This window comes from Ranitomeya imitator, chromosome 3 (assembly GCF_032444005.1).
Source record: "Ranitomeya imitator isolate aRanImi1 chromosome 3, aRanImi1.pri, whole genome shotgun sequence".
NCBI lineage: Eukaryota > Metazoa > Chordata > Amphibia > Anura > Dendrobatidae > Ranitomeya > Ranitomeya imitator.
The window spans coordinates 413,926,984-413,939,426 of record NC_091284.1 but is presented as its reverse complement, the minus strand read 5'-3'; the positions used below and the strand labels follow the sequence as shown (position 1 = coordinate 413,939,426).

Sequence of the window (12,443 nt, the reverse complement as noted above, 5' to 3'; positions counted from 1 at the left end):
CCTGTCCGCATTCTACCCGCCGGGCGCCGCTCTGTCTTCGCGTCCTCTTGCTCTGACTGTTCAGGTCAGAGGGCGCGATGACGCATATAGTGTGCGCGGCGCCCTCTGCCTGAACAGTCAGTGCGGAGAGACGCCGGGAGCTGCAAGCAGCGAGGTGAGTATGGCATTTTTTTTTATTGCAGCAGCAATGGCACAGCTTTATATGGCACAGCTATGGGGCAATAATGAACGGCGCAGAGCACTATGTGGCAGCTGTGGGACAATAATGAACAGCGCAGAGCACTATATGGCAGCTATGGGGCAATAATGAACGGTGCAGAGCACTATATGGCACAGCTATGGGGCAATAATGAACGGCACAGAGCACTATATGGCAGCTATGGGGCAATAATGAATGGCGCAGAGCACTATATGGCAGCTATGGGGCAATAATGAACGGCGCAGAGCACTATATGGCACAGCTATGGGGCAATAATGAACGGTGCAGAGCACTATATGGCACAGCTATGGGGAAATAATGAACGGTGCAGAGCACTATATGGCACATCTATGGGGCAATAATGAACGGCGCAGAGCACTATATGGCACAGCTATGGGGCAATAATGAACGGTGCAGAGCACTATATGGCACAGCTATGGGGCAATAATGAACGGTGCAGAGCACTATATGGCACAGCTATGGGGCAATAATGAACAGTATGGAGCATCAATTTTTATTTTTGAAATTCACCGGTAGCTGCTGCATTTTCCACCCTAGGCTTATACTCGAGTCAATAAGTTTTCCCATTTTTTTGTGGCAAAATTAGGGGGGTCGGCTTATACTCGGGTTGGCTTATACTCGAGTATATACGGTATATTGTAAAAACAAAATCACCTGGAGCAGGCAGGCGCCGCCGCCTGCACAGCAGCATGATCGCGTATTTAATTCTTTTATTTGATGGCATACATAAATTCAGAAAAAAATGAGCCTGAAAATGTAGCCGGTCGCACCTGCCCAGTAGCAGCTATTGGTGATCCGATAGCTGCTACTGCGCAAGCATCAGTGCCACCATATTGCTAGAGAAAAAAATTGCCTCCTCCAAGATGGTACTGCCTGCGCAGTAGCATCTATAGTTTTGCCGATAGTCTCCACTAAGGTGGCACCGGCCACGCCTGCTTAGTAGCATCTATCAGCGTTCCGATAGATGCTACTGCGCCGGCGGAGCCATATTGGAGGTGGAATTTATTTCTCTAGCAAGATGGTGCTGCCGTTGCCTGTGCAGTAGCAGCTATCGGATCGCTTATAGCTGCTACTGCGCAGGTGCGCCCGGCGCCATTTTCAGACTGATTTTTATTATCATTAAATAAAAGAATTAAATACACATTATAGATGCGATCATGGGGCAGCGCAGGCGCAGCCACTGCCGCGCCTGCCTGCAGAATGTGATTTTTTAAATATATATACAGTGGGGCAAAAAAGTACTTAGTCAGTCAGCAATAGTGAAAGTTCCACCACTTAAAAAGATGAGAGGCGTCTGTAATTTACATCATAGGTAGACCTCAACTATGGGAGACAAACTGAGAAAAAAAAATCCAGAAAATCACATTGTCTGTTTTTTTTATCATTTTTTTTGCATATTATGGTGGAAAATAAGTATTTGGTCAGAAACAAACAATCAAGATTTCTGGCTCTCACAGACGTGTAACTTCTTCTTTAAGAGTCTCCTCTTTCCTCCACTCATTACCTGTAGTAATGGCACCTGTTTAAACTTGTTATCAGTATAAAAAGACACCTGTGCACACCCTTAAACAGACTGACTCCAAACTCCACTATGGTGAAGACCAAAGAGCTGTCAAAGGACACCAGAAACAAAATTGTAGCCCTGCACCAGGCTGGGAAGACTGAATCTGCAATAGCCAACCAGCTTGGAGTGAAGAAATCAACAGTGGGAGCAATAATTAGAAAATGGAAGACATACAAGACCACTGATAATCTCCCTCGTTCTGGGGCTCCACGCAAAATCCCACCCCGTGGGGTCAGAATGATCACAAGAACGGTGAGCAAAAATCCCAGAACCACGCGGGGGGACCTAGTGAATGAACTGCAGAGAGCTGGGACCAATGTAACAAGGCCTACCATAAGTAACACACTACGCCACCATGGACTCAGATCCTGCAGTGCCAGACGTGTCCCACTGCTTAAGCCAGTACATGTCCGGGCCCGTCTGAAGTTTGCTAGAGAGCATTTGGATGATCCAGAGGAGTTTTGGGAGAATGTCCTATGGTCTGATGAAACCAAACTGGAACTGTTTGGTAGAAACACAACTTGTCGTGTTTGGAGGAAAAAGAATACTGAGTTGCATCCAACAAACACCATACCTACTGTAAAGCATGGTGGTGGAAACATCATGCTTTGGGGCTGTTTCTCTGCAAAGGGGCCAGGACAACTGATCCGGGTACATGAAAGAATGAATGGGGCCATGTATCGTGAGATTTTGAGTGCAAACCTCCTTCCATCAGCAAGGGCATTGAAGATGAAACGTGGCTGGGTCTTTCAACATGACAATGATCCAAAGCACACCGCCAGGGCAACGAAGGAGTGGCTTGATAAGAAGCATTTCAAGGTCCTGGAGTGGCCTAGCCAGTCTCCAGATCTCAACCCTATAGAAAACCTTTGGAGAGAGTTGAAAGTCCGTGTTGCCAAGCGAAAAGCCAAAAACATCACTGCTCTAGAGGAGATCTGCATGGAGGAATGGGCCAACATACCAACAACAGTGTGTGGCAACCTTGTGAAGACTTACAGAAAACGTTTGACCTCTGTCATTGCCAGCAAAGGATATATTACAAAGTATTGAGATGAAATTATGTTTCTGACCAAATACTTATTTTCCACCATAATATGCAAATAAAATGTTAAAAAAACAGACAATGTGATTTTCTGGATTTTTTTTTCTCAGTTTGTCTCCCATAGTTGAGGTCTACCTATGATGTAAATTACAGACGCCTCTCATCTTTTTAAGTGGTGGAACTTGCACTATTGCTGACTGACTAAATACTTTTTTGCCCCACTGTATATATATATTATTATGTAAAATAGGGGGAAGTTCACTGAAGGATCAGTGACCTGTCAGAAGCCATGCAGATGAATAGCTAAGCAGAGCACCACATGAAGACCCCCCACAGGCCTACCCTAAATCACGACCTTATCATTAATTCAAAGCTGAAAATAAAGATTAAACAACAACCACAAGACTGATTTCATCAACCAAGGTATCATTTTAATCAGTATAACGGCGCCGAACTGACACTGTCTGTAGGTTACTGTGCACAATCCTGCTGACAGGTTCCCTTTAAATGAATTTACAGTAGGCTGTGTTCAAATGCCAGAATCAAGGTGCGGCCATTATGTGGCCAGAAGCAGAGCCAACATGCATACAGGCTTTTTTTTTGTAAATGATTGCATCTAAAAGAACTATTATTGCTAGTGGCCATACAGTTCTATATGTCAGAGTAAATTTCACTATTATCATGGCAGCAACATATGAACACTGCGTTATTGCTAAAACTAATTAGTACTAACTAGTTTGCCAGTGTGAAATTTTGGCACATTGGTTGTCGGGGGCGCAGGCAATTTCAGGAAAATCAAGCTGGTCAAATGTTAATGCATTTAATGAGATGATGAACACAGAGAGGTATTTATATATGTAGATTGGCAATACAATAAATTGGTTTGATAGGTAGAGGCTAAAAAAAATGTCTTGAGGTTGTGGTGCCACCTGCAGGTTATTGTTTTTTCTGCAGGTTTCTGAAAATGAATGTTTATACTGTATTTATTCATCAAATCATGAATGTGTGGTTTGTTTGTGTCTTTTTTTGCTGAAGGGGGCAAGTTTACCTTTCAAATGGTGTATTATTTGTGTGTGTGTGGGGCGAAGTAATCACCGAAAAAGCAGTGCATGTTTACAAATGTGTTTGCATATGTGACTCACCTGCAGTGAAGTGTGCAGTCATTGAATTTGCCTGAAATAGGTTGGGCAGGCACTTCGGCAAGGTACCTGCAGGGAATTTGACCTTTGAAATGGTGTATAATTTGTGTGTGTCGGTGGAGTATAAACGGAGCAAGTGTGCAATTGAATAGGCAGTGCATGTTTACAAATGTGTTTGCCTATGGGACTAACCTGCAGTGAAATGTGCAATCCTCCAATGTGCCTGAAATCGGCTGGGCAAGGAGTTCAGCAACCTAGAAAGCCACCAAGGCAACTGTTAGGATTTTGTTGTGAATTCCGCTCTTGGGCTCCCTCCGATGGTTGTAAGTGGCACTTTTGTGAGTTCTGCTCTTGGGCTCCCTCTTGTGGTTTCAAGTGGTATGGCTGCTCCTTGGAGTTAGCTGTCATCAGCTGCCTCCACTTATCGTCTCTTCTGCTCGGCTATTAAGGCCTGGCTGTTCTTTCAGCCAGTGCCACTTGTAAATGGTTCCTGGTTGGATTCACATCTCTTTGGATTTCCCTGTTATCCTGACCAGTTCAGCAAAGCTAAGTTTTTGCTTGCGCTTTTCTGTTCACAGATTGTGGACTTATCCGTTCAGTGCTTTCTATGTTTGTCCAGCGTTATCAGTATGAATTAATTCTGTCTTGCTGGAAGCTCTGGGAAGCAGATTTACCCTCCACACCTTTAGTCAGGTGTGGAGATTTTTTTGTAAACTCTGCGTGGATTTTTGTAGTGTTTAATACTGACCGCACAGTATTCCATCCTGTCCTATCTATCAAGCTAGACTGGCCTCCTGTGCTCATCCTGGTTTCATTCTGTGTATGTCTTTTTCCTCTCCACTCACAGTCATTATTTGTGGGGGGCTAATCTATCCTTTGGGGATTTTCTCTGAGGCAAGATAGTTTTCCTGCTTCTGTCTTTAGGGGTAGTTAGCTCTTAGGCTGTGACAAGATGCCTAGGGAGAGTTAGGAGCATTCCACGGCTACTTCTATTGTTGTGTTGAGCTTAGGGACTGCGGTCAGTGCAGTTACCACTTCCTTCTGAGCTCGTTCCATGTTGCTCCTAGACCACCGCATCATAACAGGATTTGTTTGAGATGTCTGTAAGCAGCTTTGTGGTAGTGTGCTTTGGGGTAGTATGCTGCTACCTGCAGGTCATTGTATTTGTGGTCATATCATGGATGTGTGGTTTGTTTGGCTATTTTCTTGCTGAAGGGGGCAAATTTACCTTTCAAATGGTGTATCATTTGTGTGTGTGGGTGCAGTATGAACGGAGATACAAAGTAATCACCGAAAAAGAGTGTTTAGAAATAATATATATATAATAAGGATTGCTTCTACGACCATTCAAATTGCCAGGTAAGAGGCAGACACATAAAATTATTGAAATTTCATATTCACTCACATGGCAAAGTATAAATTTGGCTGGAGTTTTGCTTTAGATGTATACAAAATGTTCAACATTTTATTGCTCATACCTGGGACATGAGTGTATCACACGCTGCTATCATGCCAAAACCCACCGATACCCCTGTTACATTTATAATCTGTGAAGAAGAAAAAAAAGAATAAGAAACAAATGCACAAAATGCCTAATTTCAAATAGAGCCCCAATTTAAAAAAAGTTAGACTTTAAAAAAGAGAAAGAAAATAAGAATGCAATGAGCTAAAATTCTCTTATAGCCATGTTTTATTCACAACAGAACAAAGTTCACATATCAAAAGTTGAAAGTTAGACATTTTCAATTTCATTTGAAAAGCTTTACTCATTTAAATTTGATTGCAGCAACAAATATAAAAAAAAAAAGTTGAGAAAGGGTTAACAAAAGGCTAGAAAGCAACTGTGCTGTGAATTTTGATCTAAGTCACATAACTGTGTATAATAAGAGAATGGTAGAGAGGCAGAGTCTTTCAGAAGCAATGATGGTCAGAGATTCACCAATCTGTGAACAACTGTGTCTTTGAAATGTGGAAAAATTTCAGACAAATGTTCCTCAGCATAAACTCCTCCTTCTACAGAACATAATATAAACAAAAGATTCAGAAACTCTGGAAATATCCATGAGCAAAGGGGACAAGTGTCAATATTGGATTCTATGAAGAGAGATAGAACCTTGCTGGAAATAAAAGCTTACACTTTACAGGTAAGTGAGAGGACCACACTGACCATAAGAGCTTACCTTTTACAGGCGAGAGAGAGGACCACATTGACCATAAGAGCTTACCTTTTACAAGCAAGAGAGAGGACACCACTGACCATTAGAGCTTTACTCTACAGGGAAGAGATAGGGCGAGAACCCATCACAAGAGCTTACACTCTACAGGTAAGAGAGAGGACCCTGCTGACCATAAGATCTTACACTCTACAGAAGAGATAGATTTAACCAGTGACTCTGGAAATGCAATATGACTCTGCTGTATAAATTGTGCTCCACTGGGAACTGCTGATCTTTGATGGCGAAGATACTGACCTCCATTTGTAAGGGGGTGAAGCACAATGAGAGTCTGGGGGCGGTTACCTTCTCGGCTCTGTGCCTGGAACCATTGAGCTGTGCTGCAGGTTCCCCAGGGGACAGACTTAGAGACTGGTACAGGAAGAAAGCCAGGCAGAGGGCGGGAAAGGCACGCAGGCAAGGGACAGAGCAGCGTGAGCAGAGATCAGAGCAGGGTGCAGCTGCGCTCCTGGAGAGGGAGAAATCGCCGGGTCAGAGAACAGATACAGAGAGATTGCCCAGACAGACTGCATCTTGTGAGTACCTGAAAGCGGATTCTGCTGTGACTGGTGAGGGGTGCTTTGAGACCCATGTAGAGACATCGGCCCGTATAGAGACTGCGACCCCCCTGATTCCTGGTACAGAGACTTAACAGTGCAGAGCCCCTGATTTCCTGGTACAGAGACTTAACAGTGCAGAGCCTCTGATTCCTGCTGTGCTGTAAAGGCTAAAGACTCCGAACTTGTGCATATCACGTTAACTCCCGAATCCCCAAGAAGCAGGCTCCTAGAGACTACTCAGCCGACGGACAACAGAGGAACGACAAGTGCCGCTGTTTCTCGGCGCCTACGTTGGAGAAGACGACCCTTCAAGCAAGTCCTCATCAGACTGATAAGTGTTCTTTTCTCAGGAAAATCCTGCTTAATTCTGTTACGCTGTTTGACTCCCATATTTTTGCACTATTTTAATACCAGTTATTTTCCATTGCTTCCTCCCTGCGAGGAGAACCTTATTACTGTTATTAAACCCCTCAACTGTTGGTCTGTCTGTTCCGTGGTGACATACTCAGTACCTGCATACTATTACATTTGGCGTAGTCGGCAGGATGTCACACGGTAGCGCGGACAGGGCAGACCAAGCAGCTGGGGAAGTTCCCAGGTCTAGCATTTCCCTGGGAGCCTGTTATGATCTGGTGGCCTAGGAGCAGCATGAGACGAACTCTGGAGAAGGTGGTCCCTGTACTGACCGCAAACCCTGAACCTAGCAGCGCAACTAGAAGTAGCCGTGGGGGGTACCTAACACTCCCTAGACCCCTCAGCACAGCCTAAGATCTAACTACCCCTAAAGACAGAAACAGGAAACCTATCTTGCCTCAGAGAAAATCCCCAAAGGATAGATAGCCCCCCACAAATATTGACTGTGAGAGGAGAGGGAAATAACATACGCAGATATGAAATCAGATTTTAGCATAGGAGGCCATACTAGCTAAAAAGAATGAATAGAACAGAGTACTATGCGGTCAGTATAAAAACACTAGAAAATATCCACCGCAGAAAATACAGATCACCACATCTGACTAAAGACATGGGGGGTATATCTGCATCTCCAGAGAAATAGCTAGGCTGCAAAAAATCCTTCACAGACTAAGCTGGACAAGACAAAAACATGAAAATGCACAGAACTTTAAGGTCCACAGCAGGTGGACAGCAAAAACCAAGCCAGGACTTATCTTTGTAGAAAAGCACAGCAAACTGGAGAGACCAGCAGGGAAGAGAATCCTTCCAGAACAATGGGCAACTGGCACTGACTAAAGGATCCTGCAAAGCTATATACCCCAGTCAGTTTTGCAATTAGTAGATACACCTGTCCACTCCTGCAGTCCAGGCACAACTGCATTACCCTCTACAACCACCGGAGGGAGCCCAAAAGCTGAATTCACAACAGGAGCCATGTTGAATAATTTGCCGAGGTTCACTGGGAACAATGTAATGCTGTGGAGTTGGACGGAGCGTATCCGGGGAATGATGCGGATGCATCCCATGACCCCAGCCCTGGAGGCAGAAATTGCATTGAGGGGGAGGCGCGGGATTCTGTCATGCATAGGTCACCCCAAGAGAGAGATACCCTAGATAAAGTGCTGCGCATACTTGAGGAGACGCATGGGGACCCCACTGACGTAGGGGAACTTCGCATGCGACTGTTTCACCGGGTACAACGGGAGGGGAAGACCGTGACCCAATTCATGAACGCCCTACAAGAGCTTCACACTGCTATCAGACGAAAGGACGATGTAGGGGTTGGGTCAGTTGATGTGGTGCTCAGAGATCAGCTGGTGACGGGACTGCGTGATGCAATGATGAAACAGGCACTGCGAGAGCGCATGCGAGTAAAGCCAGACATGACTTTCTCTGAGGTTGGCAGTGAGGCGCGTGTGCGAGAACAAGAACAGGGAGTGACGGGGCTGGTGGGAAGGGTGCAGAGCGGGGAGGTAACCACCACCGCAGACAATGTCCCCCAGTGGGTGGAGGACCTGAGAATGGAGATTAGACAGGTCCGTGAAGAAGAAGAAGTATGGCTGAAGGGCCCGGTCCTCTGGTGCGAGACAGAGAAGCTGCCCCCGAAGGGAGGGTGAAACTAGCAGGAGGAGAAGCCCTCTTACATGCTACACTTGTGGAGAATCCGGCCACATTGCTAGATGGTGTCCCCGGCGGAGCCGACCGTCCCCGCGCCCTCCTTTAAACTAGGTGGCTCTGAGCTCGAGGGGCACCGCTCGGAGCGTGAAGAACAGAGGAGGAGTAGTGAAAGTGCCCACAGCCTTGTTTCCACGTGCCCTCTGGTCTGGGCAGAAATCAATGGAAGAGCAGTGCGGTGCTTGATAGACACCGGCTCACAAGTGACCACCATGCCTGAGAGATATTTCCGCCGTCATTTCCCAGAGGCGCTACGGCCCGAATGGGGCCCTGTGATCAAACTTATGGCAGCCAATCACTTGCCCATTCGGGTCGCAGGGTGATATGGATGAACATAGAGGTCTGCGGAAAAGACCTCGGGAGAAGAGGAGTGGTACTGGTGGATGGAGAGGTAGCTAAAGACCATACCGTTACCCTGGGCATGAATGTGTTAAAAGACCTCGGAAGCCTGGTTTTCAACGAGTCCCCGGAACAGTTCCTGCAACAATGGAGCGACCAAACCCCCCAGAGAAGGGTCTTTCAACAACTGATACGGACCGCCCAGGTCCGGGAAGCATACAGCGACGGAAAGGAACTCGGCAAAGTCGTCGCCCCCGCCTCAGTCAATCGAGTGTTGCCCCCTGGGCAGACGGTGCTTCCCCTGCCTATACGAGCTGGCATCCCGCTGGAAGGGGTCGAAGTCCAAATTGAGCCCAGCAGAGCCGACCAGCTGCCATCAGGAATATTGGTCGCACGGTCCCTGGCTACCATGCGGGATGGAACTGTCCTTATGCGCTGCATAAATTTGGGAGAGACAGATACAACTTTGCCCCTAGAAGTGAATTCGCTCAAGTCCTGGGCCTCCCAGATGAGCTGGTCCCAACTGAGGCAGTACAGCTGACCGCAAAGCCAGAAGATCCGTGGCTGGTGACCGTCAAAGTAGAGACAAAGTTGAAAGGATAGAGCGCACTACTGGTACCAAATAATGTTAAATGCCAATCGGGGTGCAAACAAGCAGCCAGTATACTAAGACTAGAAACAAGAGGAAAGGAGCTGCTCAATAGAATGCACTCCATAGGGCTAATAAAGAATAATAAACAAATTATAAACACAGGAATTTTATTAGCAAACAACTTCAAAAACAAAACATAATTAAAAACAGTGGTACTTAGTACACTTGGTCCACGTGTGGGTATAACATGTATAATACACATATCCATAATACAAGTCTGCAAACCTGAATTGTATTGGGAAACCAACCCTCTGGCTCATAGAGCTAAATGCAAATGGTGGGCAAAAATGCGCAACCCTATAACAGAAAGGGACGCCCGCCGTAATCAGGAAATAACCCCTCAGTAAGCCACTTTCAGGGAAAAACCACCCAAATATAATGGCTCAAGATATTGTAAATGGCGACACAATATAGAGTCCAAATGCACCCCATGCCCCTAATAAGGCAACAAAGGTGTAATATACCCATGTAACCAAAGCGAGAGGAGGAGGAAACACCGTCCCCGGGTGCAGACAAGTGTGGAGCAAGAAATACAGCCCAACGCGTATCCCGCTACAGAAGATGGCTTCGTCAGGGGAAGGTGCCGTTTGCCAAATGCCCCCTGTATAAATAGTACACATATGGCCCACCTGATGAAATGCCGGTGAGCAGAGTTCCGGCGAAACCAGAAGTGCGGCGCTTGAGAGAAGAACGCCCACAGCATAGAGAGAGACAGGGCGGACAAACCCCCAAGCCAGGGCAGGAAGTGCGCAAGCGCGGTCAACCTGCCGAGAGGAACAGAGCTCCGATATAGCCAGGAATATAACCGCACTGGGTGCGGAGTAAAAGAATCCCCGCAGCAGGCTAGGAGAACTAGGCAGAATTGCGCCGGCGTAGACAGGGCGCAACCTGAAAGAGAACAAAATACCGAGTGTGGACCCGCATGTCATAACAATACAGAATATATATAAATAACCCCCTCCATAATGCCGATAATAGAGGCAAAAAAACACCCTTAAAACAGGGGAAAGAACGGGGGGGGGGGGGGGACGCCATACATGAAACCCACAGATAACCGGTCAAAATAGATAAGGCCATATAATAGCGGCCAGACGAGGGGCTTTTACATAGTGTAGGCCACAAAAGTAAGGCCCACCGAAGATTCATGCATGGGAATATATATCAACACACTTGGACACACAAGCACATAGCAGACACACCGCATCACATTCGACCCCCGGGGGCAGACCACCACTCATGTCACGCAGCACAGAAGAATTCAAGGGCCTGATATAGCATACAAAAAAATGACGTAATAAATTAGACAAGAAGTGTAAATAATTTTATTAAATATCATAATGTCACATATATCAAAGCATAGCATAAGAGTATATCCTAATTGCACAAAGCCCCATATACGGCCTAGATAAAACCTTGAGAGAATCATAAGGCCCTGAAACCAATGTTCTTGCATAACAATAACCCTGTGACGATCCAAATAGGGAACACGCAGGCAGACTGCATGGTAGCTATCCGAAAAAGGGGGGCTGTCCGAGGTGGCAAAAAACCATAATGACGTGTGCCTAAAGAGCCCCATGAGCCATATGAGGGTGATGTAATAAACCCAATGGGTAAATCAGACCCAGTCCAACAAGGACCGCATGTGAAAAGATCATATATAGAAAAGTCCACCGGAAAATGGCCAGAAGACCTAGCTAAGGATGGAGCGAGATATCCAAGCCTACACGAGAAGTAAGTCCAGAGAAATCTCATCAATCGAGAGCAGCCAGTCATCAATCATATCGTATGAAGAAATCCAACGAGGAAGAATACAATCCCCAAATATTGCTCAACCCCGGATCCCGGAATCCCCTTCCAAGTGTATATATAAATCGGATGAGAGTCCTGGACTGTCACCTAAGAGGGAGCAAAGGGAGAGAGGCAAAAAAGAAGAAGGGTAAATTAACCCAAAAAGCCAATAAAAAGCAACTCCTCATTAAGCCCCGCTGGGGCCACCGATCCCAATTGGAAAATCCAACGGGCCTCAGCCCTAAGGAGCTGGGGTTTGATGGGACCACCCCTATTAGAACGATAAATCCTATCCAAACCTATCACCTGCGTGTTGGAAATACGCCCAGCGTGATGGGTCAGGAAGTGAGAGGCTACTGGAGTAAGCGTCTTGCCCCTGGCCAGGTAACTAGAAGTAACATGGATAGTTGAAAAATGCTTCTGCATCCTGCGTCGTAACTCCTGTGTGGTTTGACCCACATACACAAGGCGACAGGGACAAATAAGGGCATAAATCACACACGAGGTCCTGCAATTGATATAGGAACGTAATTTATGTCGTCTGTCATCAAGGGGATTGATAAAAAAATCCCTAGTCATAGTCATATGAGAACAGACGTTACAATCTCCACAGGCAAAAGAGCCTTGGAGTCTGATACCCTGGCCTCTCCGAATAGTTATCATAGGGCGATCACCCACAATAGTTGATGTACTAAGGTCCGTAGTCAGAATCCCCCAGTGTTTACGCAGGATACTGCCAAGACCATCCCAATTGTTGTTAAAAGTTGTAATAAACCTAGGCTTGTTGTCGCCTACC

At 46.1% G+C, this 12,443-nt stretch overlaps 1 protein-coding gene across 2 annotated transcripts in view; it reads right to left on the bottom strand.

Moving 5' to 3' along the window:
• The window catches only part of LOC138670105 (multidrug and toxin extrusion protein 2-like), a 443,377-nt gene that overhangs the window by 328,897 nt on the left and 102,037 nt on the right, over positions 1-12,443 (bottom strand). For both annotated transcript variants that reach the window (XM_069757141.1, XM_069757142.1), the window contains exon 4: positions 5,444-5,512. In XM_069757141.1, coding sequence (XP_069613242.1) covers positions 5,444-5,512 — 69 coding nt within the window. The remainder of the gene's footprint in view (positions 1-5,443; positions 5,513-12,443) is intronic.